Raw genomic sequence first — 24216 nt, 5'->3', positions numbered from 1 at the left:
TCTCGCCTCTCTGCACAAGAATTCTCTCTCTCTCTCTCTCTCTGATCACTTTAGATTATTTTATTGGTCAAATTGTTTAGTAACTTGTAAACCCTTTAATTAAATCTCGATAAGATAAAATAATTAAATAAAATTTAGTTCTTTATTGTGTATTACTGCTTGGAAGTCTGGGTTAGAAGCAACACAATGTGCATATAAAGTATTAAAAATGGTCGCCATGAAACGTAGAGAAAGAATCTTGTGGGCATGTAAATTAATATTAATGTGACTGTGTATGTATATATGTATAGCTTCATTAGGTGCAGTATATAGATGGGTGTGTAAATAAATATATTAGAATTGATGAGTACCGATGAGAGCGAATATAGGAAACTGTTCCTCATCTACCGAGCTCATTTTCAACTTCTATAGCTGTTTTCTCATTGTAAATAACAATGTATATTTCTTCATTCTAATTTTTTATTTTCAGTTCCACTTTCACTAACTTGCATGACACATACTTGCACGTGGGAGATCAATGGCACGTGCTAAACCACACTTCACTTGATTAAACTAAACTCCTTTCTATCCCTTTAAAAAAAAAGAGCTTTTGAAGAATACATGCATGCTAAATAACAATAAGAGGGATAGCAAAAACTTTGCTATGCTGTAAAATTTATCCGTCTTGAATTACCTGGCATAACCCTTTATATATGTCGAAAAAGACCATTACTAACATCTTAGTTATGCTTATAAGAATATTTCCATTTTTAGTTTGTTATCAATGGAAATAATCTCTCCATTACTATGGTCCATATACAAACGGTTTTCGACCAAATATAACGCATAATTAAGCGCCGAAATTAAGCAAATTGATTACGTTCATTATAACGTAATATTTCTCATTGATGGTTATGAGAATGTATTATAAACGATTTTGAGGTCCCTAGGCTCTCTCATTCAATTCATAAACTAACACCATCTAAGAGAGAGAGAGTAAGAGCCTAGAAGAACTACAAAATTTTCGCCGGAATCGGAGTCCCGAGCTCGCCGGAAAAACGCAACAATGGCCGGAGGCTCTCTCATTCGATTCAGAAACTAACAGCATCTAAGAGAGAGGGTAAGAGCCTAGAAGAACCACAAAATTCTCGCCGGAATCGGAGTCCCGAGCTCGCCGAAAAAACGCAACAATGGCCGGAGGCTCTCTCATTCGATTAAGAAACTAACACCATCTAAGAGAGAGAGTAAGAGACTAGAAGAACCACAAAATTCTCGCCGGAATCGGAGTCCCGAGCTCGCCGGAAAAACGCAACAATGGCCGGAGGTAAACCGACCCTTTTCGCTTCCGCTTTAACGTGTTCATGTTGCTAGAACACATCTGGTACGTGTAATAAGTTCTAACAATGCTTTCGTTAAATAATAATAAAAAAAAATCTTAGTTATGCCGGGCTCAATTTTAAAGACCACCACTGAGGCCCACACGATCCACGGAATCTAAGTAAGTTTAATGCTCAATTTTTGTTTTATTATATAGTTGTAATTTTTTGGTCATCGATGATTATGAAAAATGTAAATTTTTTAGTGAAACTAGTTATTATATGTAATTGATTGAAAATTTTGTAGGTTTAATTATGCAATATAATACCAATAAATCTTCGGAAATTTGTATGAAAATATATTTAGCTTCATAATAACTCTTAAGTCCATCGTTTTGAGTTATCTCGAGCTGACAGAAGAATGTATGAGTTTGCAAGGATTGTACACTTCTTGCTTCAAACACGAAGCATTTCACATACAATTATTGTGGATTTGTTACAAGAGGTAGATGAGTTATACATATTTTAAACATTTTCAATTTTATTTTAAGTTTGGAACTTGTTTATTTGATGTAGTGTTATGCAACAATTTTTTGTATGATTATCTGTTGGCATGTCAATTTTTTGAGTAATTTTTTTTGCTCCTCATATTTCTTTTTATGTGAGATTTTCCATAAATTTAGAGTCTCAAAACGACGTGAAAAATAAAATTTTAATCCTCGGTATGAACACCTATTGGAGTTGCTCCAAACCTTGGCAAGTAGTGGATATTGGAATTTAGCTTCCAATAAATTCCGATCCATATTGGAAGGAAGCTTCCGACTATTAATTTTGTCTTATTTCCAATAGAACCTTCTTTTTTTTTTGGTGATTTTCTGCTCAATTCACGAGAAAATTAAACTTAAAATTTATCCTATCGTAAAAAAAAAAAAAAAAAAAATCGGATGAACAATACCGAAATGTCGAGATTCCAGATCCGTGAACCACCGGAATGAAATTTTTGGTTCTGTAAATTGTATGGAAAGGAACAACATTCTGAGTTTCTTCACTTTTCGTTTACTCAAAAGTTAATGGCTTGGCTGAAAACTAAGCTACAAAAGCCCAGTCTAAAGTCATAGAAGTAAGTAACAATGATAGAGCTTGATAGATAATGTCTAACCTATATGGGCCTAGTAGTCGGATTCGTTTCTCGGCCTTAAAGGCCCAAAACATATCTATAAATATTCGAGCAAAGCTTTAACATTGTCACTCCAAACCCTAATACTAGCAAAGCCGCCATGGAAGCCCTCGTTTTCTTTTCTTCTTAGTATTACTTCAATTCAACCGAGTCTTCCAAATTGTTTGTGTTCGTTAATATTGTTTTCTGTTTCTGTTTGCGTTCACTAATCTGGGCAAAGATGAATAGTGCTTTATTTCTGACACCTCTTGTATGAGAAGAGTCGTAAAAAAACTCTTCCTTGAGCACAGATAGCAAATTTCTGAGCCACCGTTTCTCTCCAATCACTTCTTTTTTACATTTGGTTTCATCTGAGATTGTTGTTTTTTTTTCCTTATTTTCATTTCGACTTCTTAATATCGTCGTCGATTTTTGCTAGATCTCGAAAATGAACTATGCATTTGACTTAAAACGTATTTTTTTTTTGAAATACACCAAATATTATAGTTAAAAACACCAACAAGTAACATTGGAAGATTTTCTATTTCTTTTTGGACCTAGAAGTTTCGGCTCTGGTTGTAGCAAGGTCGTAAAACGGTAGACATGACGGTCATGAGCTTTTGATCGGACAATCTGAACCGTACATCTCCGAGCGAGCCAGTACCGCAGATCTTGTCCGTCGAAAGCCCTGTTTGTTGGGCCAAGATATGTGCCTGAGCTTGGTCTTGGATAATATTGTCAAAACAGATATATCGACCTCCTTCTGAAACCTTGTTCATAGCTTCGTAAACGCACACGTGTGCCTCTGCTAATCGCTTCACGTCCACGCTTGCCAATACTCCAACTTTGAACATTTCTTCAGCGCCTGAAAATTTTGCGTAATAAATTGAAGACTGAATTTTTAAAAAGTAATTAATTAATTAGAGATGTTATTTTTGGGTATTACCTTGGGAAATTTGCGTCAATGTCACAAATTCGTCGGGTTTTTGCATTTGTGTCACAAAGTTATCAAAATTGCATTTGTGTCACGTATTTACATTCGTGTTATTTGTGCAAATTTCAAATTACTTTCTCTCATCATTTAATCTTTTTATTAGTTACTCCACGTCTTTTGAATTTTTACAATACCTCATTAAAAATCATTTCATCTTTCGTTAAAACTTTCTAAAAATTTTGCGTGTGATTTATTTGCAATTGGATTATCAATTTGTGACATAAGATGCAAATACCGCTATTACCTTTGAGATAAGCGATTGTTGGGGTTGAATTTCTGGAGCTGAAATTTGGGCCTGTGATCAGAGCTGGACATATGGTGGCCATATTTAGCCCATTTTCCTTGGCCACTTTCCACGCTGCCTTTTCTGCCCGAAGCTTTCCCAAGGCATACCATAACTAGTAATTGAATAAAATTTATGGATTTTCAAAATTCCACGATTATCGCAATTGAAGATAGTATTTATTTTGAGATTTTACTATCTTCCATGCTTAAATTTTCCATATATAACTAATTTTTTTATTTCGGATGATTTTGTCATTATTTTAGATGTAATAAAATTTTATATAATTTAGAAAAATATTTTTAAATTAGATATTTTCGTGATAAAAAAATAAGCAATGATAAATTTTCTGAAAAAAGGTTTTTCCCAATGGATGTATTCAGTTAAAAGGCTCGTTATACAATTATATTTATAATAGAATAATATTGAGAAAAACATGTAAACATTGAGTTGATCATAAATATATGATATCTAAAAATAATATATATTATACAACCAAAAATTATATTGGAGAATTTTTGTGGATTACGGAATTTGTCAATGTTATAGTGGAGGTTGTTCTGATTCAAATCAACTATATAATAGTAGTAGTGCTTTATATTGACAAATTAGTTAACTATGTGACCTTAAAAGGAACTATATAATAGTGTAATATTCTTAATCTTGTTTATTTGATTTGAACTTTTACAAAACAAACATAATTATATGCATTTTCCGTCACGTTTAAAAATATATATATATATATATATATATATATATATATATATAATTATATACATTATACCAACTTGCATTATACATACATGCTTGAATAGACATAGACACAAAGTCAACCTTGTTTTCTTTACATAGTGATTTGTGGATCCATCATCAATAGTCTTGTTAATTTAATTACAAAAATTCTATTTATGTAAAAGTTGATACATTCAATTGAGCCGCTTATTTTTCTATCAAAATTGACTCCATTGTTTGTTTGACGTCAACTAGTAAGTTATTCATTTAAAATTCTTAGTATATATATATGAAATGATTGAATATAGTAGACCAAGTCACCTTATTTTCTATGCACAATGATTCGTCGCTCCAACAGTGTTGATTTATGATTAAGGAAGAAGAAGAGGTTTGACGGTCAACGAGGCCGGTTTTGTGGCGCCAAAGGCAGGCCAAAAGCGATGACGTCATCACACATTTCTTCACGGAAGGCGTTCCCGCGCAAGCCCTCATCACATTCTCGCTCCCTCGCGCTTCCACGTCAACCATGTACTTCTAATAAATTAATCATAAATAATTAACACACGGAAATTAATGGGATTTCGTAATCTTGAAAAGAACTAATATTTTACTTTGAAATTCTTGTATGGTAAGTATGAACGGTCTGGCGGTTTGAATTGAATGTATGAAAATATGACTTTGGAATTTGACGAGGTTTTTATATATACTATCGAGTTGATTTTGCAACGAAGGCAAATAAAAGTGAAAGTGATTTTTTTAGTATTTATCAAGGGTTTTGACAAATATATGGGGTCAGGTGTGGTAAGTAAGGAACTAAGAGTCTTAGGTTGGTTGAACTATAATTTACTTGTCGTTTATGTCTATCTTCGACAGGGTTTTGCTTTTAACATGTATACACAGTCAAATAAAATTAAACATTAAAGCAAAAATTATGAAATTAATCTTAAGAAATTCGTGATATAAATTTATTTTATATTAGTTTGATTTGAACATATATACACCCTAAAAAAACTCGACAAAATTACCGACAAAATTTATCCATATCTAGTGAACATATGTTCAATAATCTAGTTTGTTGGAACATAAAATCCGATATGTTGCAACGTGACAAATTTAGTACTTTATAGTGGAACCCGCAAATTAATTTGTAGGCAATTGATGGCCACAATTTTATTTGTTATAACATATTATTTCTTTTATTTTACGTATATTACGCACAACAAAAAAAGTTACCGGTTTCTGTCCATACTCATACGACCCGTTTCTATAAACTATGCATATCGATTTTGGATAATCTATAAAACTGTATTAACAATCTAAATTAGTGATCCTTTTAAATTTGTTAGCTTCGGCTATTTTTCCCATTTGATATTTGAGTAGTATGTTGTTTGTTAACTTGATCAAGAACTATTAAAACAATAACAATGATCATACCGATTATTTTCTATATGTATATATATTAAAAAAATTACAAAAAAAAAAAAATGCTATTTTAAATTTAAATTATGACCCTCCCTATACTGGAATGATACAGTAAAATTCCAAATAAACCAATAAATAAATAAATGAATTAGAAGACTAACCGTGTAGCCAGACAAGCCATTTGGATCAATGAAAGAAGAAGTGTGAAACACACCTCCACAGTCCTTAAATGCTTCTTCTAAGCTCTCTTGCTCTGTCACTCTCGCCATTATCGCTCTCACATTACCATTGTTCATTGCCATTTCTTCTACTCTCTCCAAATCCCCTTCAAAAAAAAAAAATTAAATAATAATAATGAGTAGATATATACGAAAAGAAGAAAAAAAGTGACGCCTGTGCTTAGACAGATTACACAATATAGTGAATAAAATAAGGAATTAATTAGTTATACGGATAGAGTGTAACCGTATATATATACATGAAAAATGTGTGAGAACAATCGTATAAGACGAACTTGAATACGTCATATAGAGATTCAGCAATATAGCGATACTACTGCAACAACTCTCCACTATAATAATGAATTAAATTTAAAGAATATATAACTAAAAAATAAAACGAAGAAAAAGGTTCGGTATTCGCTAGTTCATCATAAAAAACCTAAGAAAAAAAGGTCAACTGACAATTCTTAGTTTTCTTCTGAAATTTCGGTGGCTAGATCAATAAAAAAAAATTAATAAACGGATTAAAAAAAAAGTTCGGTAATCACTTGTTCATCAGACTAATCAAAACGAAAAAAAGAAAGACCAATCGCAAATTCTTAGCTTTCTTCTGAATTTTTGTTTGCTTCGACAACAAGCCAAACAGTAAATGAAATGCAGAATCAATTACCGTGATTGTCGACGATGATTCGAACGGAATATCCTCGAGACAGAAGCTTATCGACGATGGCGACGCCGAGGTAAGAGAGGCCGCTCGTGACGCAGATCGGTCGGCCTCTTCCGAGATCGCCGTCGTCCAGGACGGCGTTTTTGGACGGAAAATTTGCGCCGTCGGAATCCTTCCGGCGATGTGCGGCGGCGGATGCGATCAGCATTCGCCGGAGCTCTTCAATCTCCGTCTCGGTTCTCTCTTCAAGCATCGCGATTCCCATTCTCTCTCTCTCTCCCTCTCTCTCTGTAAATCGCTGGTACTCAGACAATTAGTGATTTGAGCTTGTTTGAGTATATATAGTGAGTAGTAATTACTTCTGGAAGTTGCGAGGTAAGAAAAGTCGCATTGTTATTTGTACTATAATATAAATAAAATAGCTTGGGCTTCAAAAGGGCTAAATTATAGCTGAACTTGTATTGGCTTAAAACCAAGTATTTTCTTAGATTAAAAAAACACACGGACAGTGTTACGTACGTGGGCCGCTTTTTTAGGCATAGAAAATGCCATGTGATTGATGAGAATCAACAGTGTTTTGCAGAGAATTAACTGATAAAACAATTTTGGAATAATACTTTTGTGAGATCGTACATATCTGCAAATTTAGCATTTAAATGTGGACACTGTAGCGAAATAGCCAAAATGAAACTATGAAATTTGTTTTTAGCATATGTTTCACAACTTTTAGGGAAATAGCCAACAGACTTATGTGGCAATAATTAAAGTCTGATTTACCTTTATTTATTAACAAATTCGTCACTTTCTCTATCCTATTTTTTTCCTACACTTTTTTTTATATAAAACTTCAAAAAACCATATCTATCTCATATGAATTCGAAATTGAGTGATTCCAAATCCTACGGATTCATGACGCCGAGATCTTCAAAAATAGATCCATTGTGTTTGATGAAAAATCATGTTTAATACCATAGATGTAGAAAAATCACGTTACTACCTTAAATATGGAAATAACTGGAAATTTTTGAAATTATAAAAAAAATGGAAACGTAACTATGATGCATTAAACATAATTTTTCATAAACACAATGGGTCTATTTTTTAAGATCTCGACGCCACGAATTTGTAGGATCTGAAATCACTCAATTTCGAGTTCGTATGAAAAAAATACGAATTTTTGAAGTTTTGATGCAAAAAAAATTATTTGAAAAAAAATAGGAGAGAGAAAGTGACGAATTTGTTAATAAATAATGGCAAATCAGACCTTAATTATTGTCACATAAGCCATTTGGCTATATTCCTAAAAATTGTCAAACATAGGCTAGATCCAAAATCACATGTTTAAAGTGGCCTAGTTACTTACAAATCTCTTTAAATGTCATGTGTTGATGTACAAATATATTTACCAACAATTGTTCAAAGAAAAATATATTGACCGACACTAAAGAGCGGTTCTTGAGGGGTAATATATCCGAGAAAGGACCATCTTGTTCTTTTTTATTATTATTGAATTTTTCTTTTATAGTCGAGTATTTCCATGTGCACGTAGGTTGATATGATCCATGATTATTATTTATTTATTACGGTTGATGATAACCGTCAAGTTCGTGACTTCAAGCGATTCTCGGTGATTAACAGTCGAGTGTATTTGCTTTCGTATACATGTTGATTCTCGTAGTTTTTCCAACCGTCAATCATCATCATCTCCAAATTTCTCGTATATTTGCTCGATGGTTGTTACTTTGACGTAGCCTAAGTATTTCGATCCTTAAATTCTTCACATGGATGCACAAAACACCATAAGAACAAATTTGAAAAAAGAATTATTTAGACATATATATGAAAAATCATAAAATTTTGGGCTAAAAATAATTTAAAAAAATGGATAGAAATTTGGGGTAAAAATTATAATTTTCAAAATTTTAATGCCCCTGAAGCTCCACCAGTGATGACATGTACTATAATTCCATAAATACCACTATTTATTCTCTCAGAAATAATTTTTTTTGTTAATGTAAATAAGACTTATTTCTCAAATTTAATTATTGACAAAGAACTAGGGTAGTAGAAATAGAGATCAGATTTGATAATACATGTTTCAAAGCACTTATTATATATCAGAATATCGGCTCGGCTCGGCTCGGCTTGAATCCAGCTAGCTACGGACGAAACTATAGATCGGCGGATAGGAACACTATTGCCACCAGTCACGTGTCTGAACTCTGAATGGCAAGTAAGCACGATTTAACTACTTAATTTAAAATAAATAAAAAACCGAGCTTAGTTCTAAAGTCACTCGGCTGTGACCAAATATAATAACGGTGCAAAAAACGACAAGTCAAATTCCAAATCCTTTGTTTGGTTGTGTGGCTGTGACACAACATACTAATAGTAAACAGCACAAGTCAATTTGAAAGACATAATTAGTTAATGTGGGCGGCTTTTTAAGCCTTTACTTTAAGTATTTTGAAAGACATGGATGAATTAAATGGGAGGGACAAACAATGACAGGGTGTCACTTTCATGGCAGATAAAATAAGATGGTAGAAGAGCTAAATGAATCGGATCGATATGGTCCTCTCAAACTTACGAGGAAAAGTACTAGGAAGAATAGTAGTATAATTATTTTTAGTGATATTGCTGAATTTAAAAATTTGACCCAACACCCAAGAACGCTCTGCAAATGACAAATTTCATTACAAAAAATTATTAGTAAATGCTAAAGAAGCTATTGGAGTGTAAGAAAAAAAATTGCTCATTAAATATATATGAAAAAATTATATAATTTTGAACTAATCTAATAAAAAATTGATAAAAATTTTGAGTTGAAATTTAAATTTTTAAAAAATTCAGGGGCATATATGCACAAGAATTTAGCTGGGTCACGTGACACCGCTACAAAATTACTTGGGACAGCTAAGAAATTCGCCTTCATGCCCTCTCTTACGAGAAGATGCGGATTTAGGTTGATTATTGACTAGACGAGACGGGGCGGAGAGAATTGATAGGAGAAGAAATTGGTTAAATAAATCATGGGAAGGACAATAATGATTTGTTGTTTTAATTGGGGAAAAAAAATCGGATTGAAGATTAAAAGAATAAGAAGAAGAGGAATAGTTGTTCTAAAGATAATATACTAAAATGGTGGGGGAAACAAATGTATTCAATTCACTCAATTATTGGTTTGTGCATAATGTTGAACATGTGGCTCGCGCACAAATATTTAGTTTCTTTTCTTCATATCAAACAAATTAAAATTTAGCTGAGCAAAATATATATATATATATATATATATATATATATATATATATATATAGGGTCAAACGGTTATATAGCCAAATAGAATTTAAGCTTTTGCAAAATAGTCATAATTTGTCAACTATAAGCAAACTAGCCAAAGTAAGATTAATCTAGGTTGGATTAAATTTAATCCCAACGAACTATAAAGACATAATGTAAGTTTATGACGGCTGGATTAAAATTAATCGAGGCAGGATTAAATTTAATGACAATCTGGAAATCGAGGATCTGAAGCAGAACCGAAACATCTCTTTCTTTGGCGACGCGATTCTTACGTCCTCGACGCTCGCGATGTTCCCGATCGCTTCGTTGATCTTACCTCCTGTCGGACTCTCCGTCACGACGGCGGAGGCGAGGAGATCGACGGGGATTCAGGAGTGGATTCGACGGCAGCCCCTCATCCACAGCAGCCTCGCCGCCCTGTTTGGCCGCCGTCGGAGCACCCTCTTCCGCCGCCGCCGGAGCTGCCTCTTCATCAGCCACGATCGAACGTGTTCTGTTTGGGGAAATTGTGTGAGGACCGTGTTTTGTTTGGAATTTTTGGGGAAGGATTTTTGAATCGGCTATTTTGTCTAACCTAATGAAACTATGACTATTTTGCAAAAGTCATAGTTTAAATTGACTACTTCATGCCATTTTTTCATATATATATGTGTTATTGGTTATTACTTTCTTTCTCAATTTGCAAACATGCATGTTGTAAAATCGTACATGACTGCAAACCCGATTAGCAAAAACATGTCGTTAATCGCTTATTGATTTCGTCTTTAAAACACAAAATAATTATGTTTATAAACAAACCAACCAATTATACATAAACATGACTATTTGTAAAACCAATAATTCATTAATTTCATATTGATTTTTTTTTAGACACAAATTGATTGCATTTATAAACAAGCCAATATTATATAAACATATATATATTTGTAAAATAAACACTTTGTTTTTTGAATGTTGGTGCAAGTTTTAATTTAAGCCCTCCTCAAAATTGGGTCAAGAAGAGGGAGTGACATTGGCATGTCAAAGAGAAAGAAAAAAAAAATAAAAGCTCACACTTTCTTTGCAAGTGTGGTTAACAGACATTCTGAACTGTAAAAATAATTACAAGAGTAAACAAATTACTTAATAGGTACTGGATCTCAAAATTTTGGCTAATATATAAAAAAAATAAATATATATATAAAAAAAAACATTCATTTTCATTCACACATATGGTACACTAGAAAAAAAAAACGGTAGAAAGAATACCAGTATACCTCGACCGAGACTTGTGATCCACGGCGAAATTGCCAATTGATTGCGATGTGATTCTTAAACTGTGAACTCTCATATCAACCAGTGGATTTAATTTGTACCCAACTATGAAATTTATTGTTGATAAGGTATATCCATGGCCATCCTATTTACTCTCCATCTTTGTGGGACAAAGCATTCAATTGCCTTTCTAACTGCAAATCATAACATGTCACAGTGTTTTCAATTGGGTATGTCTAGCAAAATTATTAAAAAAAACTCAAAAACTAAGACAATAAAAGCATACTCAATAATGCATCTAAACATTCACAAACCTGTATATTTCTCATTTTTTGTCTCTGCAGTTCGTCAATGAGACTCCCAACTCTGACATCATAGACAGATAATGAGCTCATATCATAAACTAACAAAGAAAAAATACATAGAAAAAAAGTAATATAGGGTTAAGTACCTCTGTTGCATATTATTGACCTGAGACTGCAGCTCTCGCTCCCGCAAGGAAGGTGTCTGCAAATATTTCATGAAAATTTAGCATTAAAATTTTCACTTAAAAAAATATCACACCTCATCAAAAAGCTCAGACCCGAGATGACATAATTTTACACATTGAGTTAGAAATTTGAAGGTAGCAACTGTACCCGCTTGGGGCTTAACCAGTGAACCTAAAATTTAAAAACGTCCTTCTCGCACACGATGACAATATATATATATATATATATATATATATAGAGAGAGAGAGAGAGAGAGAGAGAGCAGTCTAACAGATAAATGACATTACCAGCGAAAAGTCACTGGTGCCTGTCTCGGGTGATTCTGCTTGCTTGCCTGTGTCAAGCTATACACGTCAGCTCCGATAAAATATCAAAAAAAGATAAATAATAAGACAGCGTCAAGGAATACACAGAATGAAAGATTGAGAAACATTACCAGAAGTTTGTTCAACGTATTTAATCAATTTAAGCACTTCTTCCTGTCAGGGAAAAAAAAAAAGAACAAAACTTAAAAACATATAATATAATTATGATATACACCATCCAAGTTTACAAGAGGCAAAGAATCACGACAAAGGAAACACACCCTTTGCATAGCGTTCTGCTGCAAAATGCATTGCAGTGATGGAAGAACGGCTGCGGCGCTAACAGTTGTTGGACTCATTAAGGCCCCAGATGTTGCAACTGGGTTGAAAGATGAGTTTGTAGGACCCTGAAGAAGAAACAAGAATTGACAATGGTGATTCTAAAATCAATAATAACATCTATAGTACATGATAATAATACACGTGGTTATATACGGACGCGTTCGTACCTTGGGGCTCAGCTCTGCTGAAGTGACTTTAAAGCGACCCTTACGCTGGACCACTGCTCCGTCGGATGTATCATCCACTGCATAATACCATAATATAATTCAAAGCGTTGAACATGAGGTTCCAATTGAAAAAAAAAAAAAAAAAAAAAGGGCGCACCGGTTGAAGGATTATTGGCCTCTCTCTTTTGACGATACAATAATGATCCACTGTAGTTCCGGTCGGGTTGTGATTTGGGTTGTTGATAGTCCCTACAAGATTTAAACAATATAGCTGTAAATATAGTGTTCCTCAGCATTGAAGAGAGTGGTATATAAACAGTCAAATTGTTTCAAGCAATGCACTGTGAGATAGACAACTATTTACATGGAATACGATTACACCTATATGAGGTGGCATTAAAGTATTGCATGTTAATATGTAAAACACCAAAGATTATTTGAGCATGAGGCTTGCCTTCCCTTTTTATTTATTTATTCATAATCAACACAACTATTTATCCAACAAACGCAGTCATCAGATATATGAGCAGCAGAACAGAAAAAATAAAATAACAAATGAAAAGCTTCTGCGATAAGAATAAAGCATTCAGGGTAGCCAACGGCAATGACATTTAATGCTCACCTTTCTCCATCGCCGATAACTTTTCTCGGGGAATGAGCATTCTCGAGTAGTAGTGTACCACTCAGAAATTTCTTCCGCTCAACTGTGACTGAACGGGGCAAAGAACTACATTGCCCAGCAGATTCGCCATCAATTCTTCCATTTTCTTGATATGTGGCTTTTGGGCTAGTAGCACTGTCATCTTCACAAACATCAAAGCAACCTCTGCAGAATTTAAAGCTAAGGTTACTAGAGGGCTTCTAAATAATTATAGAGTAATGATATCACAAGGGGAAAAAACAACGTAGCAAATATCTAAATCTATTTTTATAGTTGTCAATCATCACCAGTAATTTGCAATATGACCATGGTCAGTCACTACAACAATTCTTAGTATAAAAAGAAGGCTAGTTGCAATTTCCATTTTAATTTGATGCAATTGGCCATCTTCGGGGCAATAAATTCGATGTATTATACAAATTTCCATGGACTAACTTGAAAAGGTAAAGCTGAAAACTAATTCAAACTGAGCCATGAGAAATAAGAGAGAAACTACTCATACTTGAGAGCTTGAAGCGGTTTAATGGGAAACGAAGCAAGTGAGCTCTCTAAATCATGAAGATCATTGAACTCGTCCTGAAATGAAAATTTGAAAGTCAGATCAATACTTAATTTAATCAGGGAGTAAACATCACAAACAACATGCAAAAAAAGAAAGAAAAAAAGGGCACGAATTACTAACAAAAGGTCGTAGAAAAATTGTTACTTTTGTTGAAACACGTAGAACTAAAACTACTACATAACGAAGAGATAACTTTTGTGGAGGTCTCACACCTGCTCGTTGGTAGTAGGATTTGACTGGCTGGCCTGTTCAAGCGACGATCTCTCAGGTGGAATCGCAACATCTTTTGATCCACCCACTTGCTTCTTCATCTCTTCTGGAATTGAAATGAATCCCTCATCATCATCATCATCATCATCGTCATCCTGAATCTGCATGAGACAAAAAATGAATAGCAGCATGATAGCAAAAACAAATCAATAATTAAATTATGTAAAATAAATCTACGAAATTAACTAAGCTAGAACTATTACAAACTGACAGTACTTACAAGGGCAGCCTGATTTTTCAAGTCATCGAGGTTAAAATTCCAGGCACTGATTCCACGAATGTACTCTTGCTGTAAATCACCAAATAATTTGCAAAAGAAAGGGGTCAAGCTGTGCAATCGAAACCCAGAACATGAAGCTTAAAAATTTAAGGAATAAGCTTCCAGCACATCAATGGCGTGAATATGCAACAATTCCTCCTGGCTGTGCTAAATAATGTTGAAATAAAAAACCCCAACATCTTGGGACACGTTACCTGTGATAAGTGATCTCTATCCCCATCACGTCCCTTGTTCTGTAAAAGAAGATCAGCCTCCTTTGCCTGAAACAGAAATTTTTCAAGTTAGAAGAAGTAAAGTTAACTAGTCTAATATCGCATTAGCAAACCAAATAAATAAAATGACACAGCTCAGATTAAGCAAGAGACCTTGAGCATCTTAAATCGGTCTCCTAAAGGAGAGAGGCCTTCTAGAATCGTGCGAGCCAAATGATCGACCGGGCGGGCCTGCTTAAAAAATGGATGCTTTATAAGCTTTTCAGATGATGGACGCTTTTTCGGGTCCTTCACCAAGCACGCCGCTACCAACTCTTTGAAAGACTGGAAAAACATGGAAAACTTTAAGATACATATAAAATAAAATAAAAAAATAACGGGCACATTAGCTCAACTGAACATCCCGGACCTTTGAAAACCTTTTGTCCCTCTCGTAGTCAAGACCCGGAGGAGCATTCTGTAAAGTCATCAGCAGAACCTGAAATAAACAAAGGCCAAATAAGTTCAGGAGATAGCCAGCCGCAGCGTGAGTCGTGCAACACATAAATCCAAAAGTTACATAAATTTACTTTCATTGGAGGGTATTTAGAAAATGGGGCGTGCCCATGAGCAAGCTCAAGTGCTGTTATTCCAAGTGACCAAATGTCAGCTCTGTAAATGGATTCAGGGTAAAAACTCCATAAGGCTTGACTCAATATAAAAGAGAGACATCTTAAAAGCAAAATAAAAACAAGCAAGGACTAATATAAAGATATAGTTAGCAGACAACACTCACTTAAAGTCATATCCATGTAGTTGCTGCATAACTTCAGGAGCCATCCTATGGAGGAAAATAAAAACAAAGTTTAAATACTGTCCATATCAGACCTAGATGCAGCTCGTACGATAATTGGAAGAAAAATAAAATGCATAGGTTTAAAGAAAATTAAAACAGAAATACCAGCAAGGGGTTCCAACAAAAGTATTTCTCGAGCGTTGCCTATCTCCAGTATCAAACATGCATGCTGATACTCCAAAGTCAGCCAGTTTCACTGCACCGTTAAAATCTACTAAAATATTACCAGCCTGCAGAAGAAGATTAACAACTTTAATAAACAAACAGTAATGTTGCAATCCCCAACTCACTAAGAAAGACAACAGTGAACATTGCCAACAATATGTCAATAACCACACAACATTGTATATCAAGTATAAACAATGCGTGAACAGTGAACTTATTATCAATTATCCAACTATAAGTGGAGCACTATCCTATGATTTCTACAACTACTACCTACAATATTTATTATGTGGATAATTTTCTTGACTACGATAATACAAAGGAATTAAAAAAATAAAAAATAAACTTAATTGATCCGCATATCAGGTTCTGTACCTTCACATCTCTATGAATGTGACCATGAGCATGTAGATAAACAAGAGCTCTGAGAACCTCCCGCAGTAAGGTCGCAATAACAGTCTCCTCAAAACCCTCTGGAAAATTAGATTTCATAATATGAAGACATGAACCCCCAGACATATATGGCATCACCACCCAAAGGCTGTGACCGGCTGTAAAAGAGCAATGAGCCCTCAGAACATTTGGATGATCGATTAAGCTCATTGTCTGAACCTCTCGACGAATACCATCCTGCAATATAAAAAAAATGAGAAAGAGATTGTAAACATCACAAAATCGCAGTTTCCAGACGTTAGTTTTGAAATAAGAAAAGCCTTTTCCTTGCGGTGTATAATTTATCGTTGTTATAACAGGAGAAGAAAAAAATGTGAGTTGAACCAGCATTATAAAGAGACTATTACCAGGTCATTATTACATTTTTCCAGATCAAGAACCTTGATCGCCACGATCTCATTAATTGGAACGCAGAGAGCCCTGAATACTGTGGCACTGACACCCTCACCGACTTCTTCATATAATTTATAATCTTTTGCATCGAGTGGAAATCTTTTATCCGATAGAGGCTCCATGATTTCTTCTTCTGCAACTATGCTTACACCCTAACGCATGATATGGAAAGCTTCAATACGATGCAGGACTTATTCGGTATCGGTTTCCACTTCTTTTATATACGACACAAAATTACCCCAGAGACTTCATCATGGCATTTCTTTACTAGACGTTTCCATCTAGAGCCAAAAACCATATTCGTCTTGAAGAAACCAATCCAAATCTGTAGACTAATGTGTCACTCCAATATCTTCAACTGACAGAGCAATGTCCTTTCCTAGCAGAAAATCCTGTTAATAATACAGAAATAAAATGATATAGCATGTCTGGAATATCATAAAACAAAATGAATCAAAACGTTACCGCTGCAAATGAGTAAAATTCGGCAGCGTAACGTGCAAAGTTTTGGAAATAAATCCAGAGAAAAGCATGCGGTACCCCAAGTCCAAAGTAATAAATTATTATTCCTAAAAACATATATTTTCTGTAAGGCAATATTCCCTTGCTGTATCTACGTTCGCGCGCAAAATATTTCCGTGCCCATAACTTGCATCCTAAACAAACATATAATTACAGAATCCCAACCCGATACTTCGGAAAGAATAACATAACTTTCCAAACCCATATCGTCTCACCATTCGCAACAAAATTACGATTAACCAGTGAACTCGTATATATAAACACCTCAATTGCAATATAATGCAACTCCTCATTACAGAGTTACAAACAGATATCTATTTCATCAACTGAAAAAGGTGAAAAAGAAAAATTTATCTATGCATTACTCTTTGAAGATTCGGTTGCTCTTGAATAAAAATAACAGCCTAATAAGCCGTAAACTGAAGAATTTCAATACTTCGCTTGATCAAAATACATTAATAGCTAAGCAACATGACTAAAATGAAATGAAAAAAAAAAAAAAAATTACACTAACAAACACACAATCAACACTAAAACAAAATTCAAACTGAATTCCGATTTCCAAGTTTCAGAGTTCAGACAATAACAAATTAATGAATAGAAGCGGAAAAAAAAAACGTAACGTCAATTATTCATGAACATGTAAACACAGAGTAATCATATTGAGGTTTAATTCAATCTCGCTAAGAACAAAGGAGGAAAAAACAAAACAAACAAAAAATCTCATCGTCATCACCGGCAATTACGGAGGAGCTAGGGTTTGAATCACGAGAACAGACCTGTGAGTCGTCGAAGGACGCGACTGAAATCTGACTGAGTTCAGAGCAAGTCAGAGAGCTTCTTGTTTTCCAAGCCAAAACGACGCCGATTCGTCTCTCTTTCGCTCCGACTTCAGCGATGTTCTTTCTCTCTCTGTCTCCCAACTGTCGCAGAGTCAAGAGGTACGAGATCGAATCTCTCGCTGTTTTAATCCCCAAAAACTTAATAAATAAATAATGCAAAAAAATAACAGTATAAAAAATAAAAAAATAAAAAAACACGAGAAAATATAGAGATGAGAGAAGAGAGAGAAACTGCGCAACAAATGGCAGTGGGACCCGCAAGAAGATATTAAGCTGAGTGGGTGAATATATCATATCGGGCAAGAAACCGAATATATCGGGAAAATATCGTGTCTCTGCGATCTATTTACCTCTTTGGGCTCTGATGTTTCGTCAAAATCACATCCGTGATCGTACTTGATATCGATATTATAAGATGCTGGCTTTAAATTTTAGCTTCCTTTATTTTAATTGTTTTTGAATGTACGTAAGAAAGAAAGAAATAAAAGATTTTTATGTAACAATCTCTCTAAATATCTGAGAGTTTCTTTTTTTACAATGCCGTGTCAAATTTCATTTTCAATTGTTGATAAAAGTAAACGTCTATGATAAAGATGAATATGACACATCTTGAATCATTTATAAAATGTAATTTAATTTTTTTTGGATTCGTATTATTAAATTCCAGGATCATAGGATGTGTTAAGAAACAACATTTTTTTTCTAACTTGCTTAGAATATCCTAAGTTTTATATAATTACTTAAATTGAAGCTCCAAGGTTTTTGTGGGCCGATTCAACCCAATTAGAGGCCCATTATTGAGGGTGACTGGGCTTGTTGATGAGTTGTCCCCAACTAGTCTTGACAAGGTTTTAGCCATTAGCTTCGTTGTCATGTGTGTTGTGTATAATTATATTGTATATAATATTCCCAACATGGCAGGCATAGGCTTTTTAGATACAGAAAAAGAGGGAAATAAATAAACAAACTTGTTTAAAATGATTATATTCTTCTTATAGTTCAAAACCGTGGTGTAATTAAAAAGAATAAAATTTGCAACTTGTGCTACTACCGGAATGGTCAACTAATAGTGACGTATAATTTTTTTTTTTTTAATTACATGATCATATAAGATGCCAATAAATGAGACTCGCTACATTACAGAGCAATGACTTGGAATGATACTAATTTATGCGGACCATAAGTTTTTATATCATATATATATATATATATATATATATATATATATATATATATATCATCAATTAGGATCTTTTCCAATCTTAAACATCATTCAACTACAAATGCTATATTGCGTAATTAAACTTGTACGCAATAAACATCCGAAGATCCGCGATTGTTCCTTTATCAGTGATTAATAAAATGATTAAGACTTTAAGAGTAGCATTGTAATAACTAATAAGTCATTATTATTGTCCCTTCTTTGTTTTAAATTGAAATATGAAAGGAATATGTATACAAGTCAAAAAGACTCGAATGATAATACAACTCAGAGAAAAATTCAACTCCTTCAAACCTAGATGAAAAATCACCAACATAATTACAACAAAAAAATATGATCAAAAGTAGTCCCTCAGACTTCTAGACAGGCAACTTAAATTAAGAATTACCTCCATAATAGAAACTATAAATTTATTTACGATGGTACTAAAACCAGAATTATTGAGATATTAAAAAAAAGGAAGAAATAGAAACCATCCTTAAGAGATCTTAGGTGTGTGTGTGTGTGTGAGAGAGAGAGAGAGAGAGAGATCTTGGCTGTGTTAAAATTTTAGTCATCATTTTGTAGCTTTGGCTAATAAGTTTGGGGTAATAAGTTTGGGGAAATAGGTTTGGGGAGGCTTGTTTGATTTTCTTTTTGGGCCCAAGGTTTTGACTTTGAATTTGGGCTCTGAAGCCTTTACCTTATTGTAGTTTTTTTTTAATAAGATTGTCGTTTTTTCAACATAAAAAATGGGGCTATGAAATCATGCTTTATATTTTGAGAAAATTTGACAAGTATCTCGTTTGAAGATGTTAATTCGTAGAATGCCTCAAATTTTATAACATTCCATATGTACCCCATTTGTTTTTTATTTTCAATTAATTTTGTTGATATTATGCTGTAAACTACTAATGAAAATTTAAATAAAATTGCAATCAATAAAAACAAGTCTAATAGAAAGTTGTAAACATTAAGATAAAACTATACAAATGAACTATTTTTATAATAAAATGAGGCGTTCCCGGATAAAAATAAAAACAGAGGTATTCTCGATTATTTTACAATGAAGTGGTTTGAGTAATTTTTACTTTTATTTCTCACATAAATAGTATAGCCATTATAAAAATTTATTTGTTTTGTATTTCTCTCATTTTTATTTTTTAAAAGAAGCTGCTGCTGATTGTGAGGGAAAAAAAAATAGGCGTTATAAGAAGGTCATAATTTTGCTTTTAGTGCACAAACAGATCAATTGAATTTAGAGTTTGATTGTTATAATATGGGCTATTGAAAAGCTTAATTATTGAGGCCTCATCCCAATAGGAAAATTGACAAATTAGTAGGCACATTAATATTTCCATAACTAACTAAAAGTAGAACTTGGACAAAATAGTGGGCCAGTGTGCCATTACGATTTTGCCTTATAATTAAAATTTTATTTTCTTAGTATCTTCTTGCCTTGCTTTCCTCTACACTCAATCCTACAATTCTGTCTCTCTCTCTCTCTCTCTGAAGTCGTCTACGATAATATTTATGGCAAGCTTGATAAAGCATGTGATTTGAAAACCAAACCATGTTTTGGTTCCCTTAGGAAAACCAAGCATATCACCATGTAAAAAGTCCAAATTACCCTTAAATGAATTTTTTTTTCAAAATCAATCCTTCACTCACTCCAGTTGTCTTTTTCAATTCAGAAACCAAAACAAAAGAAAAAAAAACGTGCAGCCCACAGCCAAGCACGTTTCCCTTTCAAAAAAAAAAAGAAAAAAAGAAACCATCCTCAGAGCCACTCAGAGCCCTAGCCCGCAGCCGTCGTCGCCACTCAGCCGTCGTCGCCAGTCCAGCAATCTCGCGAACAACATAGCCCTCCAGCCGAGTCGCGAACCAGCCAAGCCACAGCCAAGCACGCCCATCTCCACGGTCGTCGCAAACCCCAACGCACGGCAAACCCGAAGATATATGGGTAAGTTTCGATCCCTAATTCGATGATATTTTGTAAGAGATTTGTTTGATTTCCTGAAAAAAAAAGAGTTTGAGTTCGTCATGTTGGATCCAGAAAAAAGTCCGAAATTGTTGTCTGTAATTTCGACGTTTATAGTTGTTATTTTGATTTCATTTCGAAGATTTCGATTCCCAGAAAAGATATCGTTTAAACTCAAATTTTTAACTTCTTAACAGGTTCAAACGTTAATATATGTTGTTTATTTGATGGTACTTGGGTGAACAAAGGTACAAAATGGGAATATACTAATGAATCGCGATTCGAACTCCGTGCACTCGCGAAAGACATATCTCGGGCGGAGCTATTAATCGCTATGTACGAAGCTTTTTGTGTCGACAAGTCGTTATACGATTTGAAACTTGAAGCTGCGTATGTTTGGGCTGGAAGACCAATGCCTCCTCTCATTTTGGCATCGGACGCTAGTGTGACGGCATTTATGTTAGAGAATTCTGGTCAATCCAAGCTGAGGATTTCCTTATGCGTAACCCCCGTGAAAAGAAACATTGTTGATGCAGCTCTTGATACAACTCCAAGCAGGGCAGTTTCACCAACCCCAAATTCTCAGGTAGCATGCTTAGGTATTAGCGTCGAGGTGAATGATTTTCAGGCGCCATGCGATGAAGAGGGTGATGAGGAAGGTAAGGATGGTGATGATGAGGAAGATGAAGATGGCGATGATGAGGAAGATTTTGATGCAAGCGGATTCTATTGTGAGGATAATCCGGTTATGAATGATAATGATATTCCCATGTCAGAGCCAGTATCGGCGACGCCTCATAAGAAGTCAAAATTATGGGATGCACATGTTTCAACCGATTCGGAGGAAAATGTAAGTACGCCTTCATCCACTGCCAGTTCATCGGACATATGTGTTGGGCAAATTTTTGATAATAAGTTTGATTTGAAAACTAAAGTTGCCATGCTTGCAATGAGAAAGAGCTTTCAGTATAGGGTCTTCGAAACAAGCAGGAGTCGATGGGTAGTCAAGTGCAAAGCTGGTGATTGTACTTGGAAATTGAGAGGGAATAAACTACCAAACAGTGATATGTTCGAAGTGAGTGTGTATGTTTCTACACATACTTGTTCGATTGATGCCCCTGCTAGTGGCCAACTTCAAGCTGCACCATGGATTGTAGGACATGTTATCAAGCATAAGTATAGTATTCAATCGACATCATATACACCAAGGAACATCATAGAAGATGTACGAAAGGAGTATGGGATAAATTTGAGTTACGAGAAGGCTTGGAGATGCAAGGAGACGGCAATTGGGTACATAAGGGGTACACTTGACGAGTCATACAAGCGGTTACCTGCTTACTTCTACGCATTAGAACAAAAAAATCCAGGTTCGGTTACTGACCTTGTTCTTGACTCCGGCAGTCGATTTCGGTACTGTTTTTGGGCCCTTGGAGCTTGTATACGGGGATTTGCATCATGTCGACCTGTGATATGTATCGATGGTAGTTTCTTGAAGACAAAGTACGGAGGGCAGATATTATCGGCGATTGCATTAGATGCAAATGACCAATTGTTTCCACTTGCATTTGCTGTTGTAGACACCGAAAATAATCACTCTTGGACCTACTTCCTTCGGAAACTGAGAGAGACCATCGGTTCCCCGCCAGATCTTTGTTTCATATCAGACAGGTACTTAATTTCGAAGATTTTAGTTTTGTTTCGACAATTTTGGAATGTTATTTCAGAGATTTTAGGTTTTCTGAGAAGTACATTTCGAATATTTTAGTTGATCTAATATTTATGTTTCAAACGCTTTGTTTTAGGCACGCGAGTATCCTTCATGCTATACCGGTTGTGTATCCAGAGTGTTATCACGGGATCTGCTACCAGCATCTAAGTATGAATGTTGCTCATGTGTTCAAAACCGATGTTTGTGGCCCAGAGATGTATGGCGCATGTTATGCTTGGAGAAAATCTGTTTTCCATGCTCAATTCGAGAAGCTAAGGCGTAAAGATCCAAACCTTGCTAAATATCTGGAAGACATTGGAATTGAAAGGTTTGCTCGGTCGTACTTTCCTGGAAAAAGGTAAGTTCACAAGCAGGTAGTACTTTATTTCGAAGATTTTGGTTTGTTTCTTAGATTTACAATGCGACTTCGAATATTTTAACAACAGGTACAATTTATTGACGAGTAACTACGCGGAAAGCTTCAACAAGAGGATAAAGGACGCTAGAACATTCCCAATTTGTAGCATGGTGGAATGCATTCGATTTACTCTTCAAGAATGGTTCTTCAAGCGAAGAGAAAAATCTGGAAATGCGAAGACCAAACTGAGTCCAAAATTTGATGAGGACTTACGACTTCAAGTTCAAAAGGGTCGCCATTTGCAATATTCGGGGGTTACGCAACATGAGTTCTTAGTACTTGATGGAGACGAGGATGGCACGGTAAACATGTTGACAAAAGAATGCACATGCGGGTTGTTTCAACTTCTTGGTCTCCCTTGCATGCATGCGACGTGTGTCGCAACAAAGCGTAACATCGATGTGTATTCATTGTGTCACCCTTTCTATCGAGTAGAAAGTTGGAGAGCAGCCTACATGGATGCTGTGTACCCTTGTGGTCCTGAAAACGAGTGGAATGCTCCAGAAGAGCTGTTGAATATGGAGGTCAAGGTACCTGTTGCGAAAAACCCCGCCGGTCGGCCGAAGAAGAAGAGCAAAGGAGGACGGCGCAAGATCAAACGTTTGCCGTCTCAAGGTGAAGTCATTGTTGTTCAGCGCAAATGTAGTATTTGTGGAGGTAGAGGACATAATAGGAAGTCGTGTACTTTTCGTCAGTAGTATTGGATTTCAGACATTTAAGTTATTTTATGTGTTTGATTTCAGGGTTTTCAGCTAATTTTCAGACATTTCAGTTAGTTTATGTGATTAATTTCAGACATTTCATTTATTTTATGTGTTTGATTTCGGAGTTTTCAGCTAATTTTCAGACATTTCAGTTAGTTTATGTGATTAATTTCAGACATTTCATTTATTTTATGTGTTTGATTTCGGAGTTTTCAGTTAGTTTATTTGCTTGATTTCAGACATTTCAGTTATTTTATGTGTTTGATTTCAGAGTTTTCAGATAATTTTTATAATGGATTTAAGACATTTCAGTTATTTTATGTGTTTGATTTCGGAGTTTTCAGTTAATTTTTATAATGGATTTCAGACATTTC

General features: G+C 34.7%; 3 protein-coding genes and 1 non-coding gene across 7 annotated transcripts; 2 read left to right on the top strand and 2 right to left on the bottom strand.

Annotated features, from left to right (window-relative positions):
* Positions 1 to 2685: 2685 nt before the first annotated feature.
* Positions 2686 to 2780, top strand: LOC149406136 (small nucleolar RNA snoR1). The gene has a single exon (XR_016301858.1). It is a non-coding gene; the product is annotated as a small nucleolar RNA snoR1 (small nucleolar RNA).
* LOC149406135 (NAD(P)-binding Rossmann-fold superfamily protein) lies at positions 2712 to 7097 on the bottom strand. Its single transcript, XM_089616292.1, has 5 exons — positions 6774 to 7097; positions 6044 to 6207; positions 4782 to 4994; positions 3690 to 3843; positions 2712 to 3316 (listed from the first exon to the last, which is right to left on the bottom strand). The coding sequence occupies exons 1-5, from the start codon at positions 7033 to 7035 to the stop codon at positions 3009 to 3011; spliced, it is 1101 nt and encodes a 366-aa protein (XP_089472418.1). The 5' UTR covers positions 7036 to 7097; the 3' UTR covers positions 2712 to 3008.
* A 1654-nt stretch (positions 7098 to 8751) lies between these two features.
* On the bottom strand, positions 8752 to 17999 carry LOC149406134 (Protein kinase superfamily protein). Of its 4 annotated transcripts, none has more exons than XR_016299312.1 (23): positions 17765 to 17999; positions 16702 to 16855; positions 16418 to 16615; positions 15993 to 16247; positions 15558 to 15682; positions 15393 to 15437; positions 15187 to 15268; positions 15027 to 15095; positions 14771 to 14941; positions 14600 to 14665; positions 14346 to 14414; positions 14068 to 14226; positions 13796 to 13869; positions 13255 to 13458; positions 12790 to 12881; positions 12633 to 12709; positions 12405 to 12530; positions 12255 to 12297; positions 12106 to 12152; positions 11779 to 11834; positions 11642 to 11693; positions 11330 to 11521; positions 8752 to 8992 (listed from the first exon to the last, which is right to left on the bottom strand). XR_016299312.1 is itself a non-coding variant. In XM_089616265.1 (22 exons), the coding sequence occupies exons 2-22, from the start codon at positions 16759 to 16761 to the stop codon at positions 11477 to 11479; spliced, it is 2115 nt and encodes a 704-aa protein (XP_089472391.1). In that variant the 5' UTR covers positions 16762 to 16855; positions 17765 to 17999; the 3' UTR covers positions 11175 to 11476. The 4 variants fall into 4 exon arrangements, 2 of the variants coding, with proteins under 2 accessions (XP_089472391.1, XP_089472406.1); XR_016299365.1 differs by lacking the exon at positions 8752 to 8992 and adding an exon at positions 10163 to 10566; XM_089616265.1 differs by lacking the exon at positions 8752 to 8992 and having other exon boundaries at positions 11175 to 11521.
* Positions 18000 to 21421: 3422 nt separating this feature from the next.
* Positions 21422 to 23836, top strand: LOC149406133 (uncharacterized). The gene is made up of 3 exons (XM_089610159.1): positions 21422 to 22680; positions 22815 to 23078; positions 23167 to 23836. Exons 1-3 carry the CDS (start codon positions 21422 to 21424, stop codon positions 23834 to 23836), a joined length of 2193 nt encoding a protein of 730 aa, XP_089466285.1.
* Positions 23837 to 24216: the final 380 nt, after the last annotated feature.

Source organism: Urtica dioica, chromosome 1, assembly GCF_054948205.1.
Source record: "Urtica dioica subsp. dioica isolate 48M chromosome 1, U.dioica_male_clone48M_v1_H2, whole genome shotgun sequence".
NCBI lineage: Eukaryota > Viridiplantae > Streptophyta > Magnoliopsida > Rosales > Urticaceae > Urtica > Urtica dioica.
This window is presented reverse-complemented; position numbering and strand designations above follow the sequence as displayed.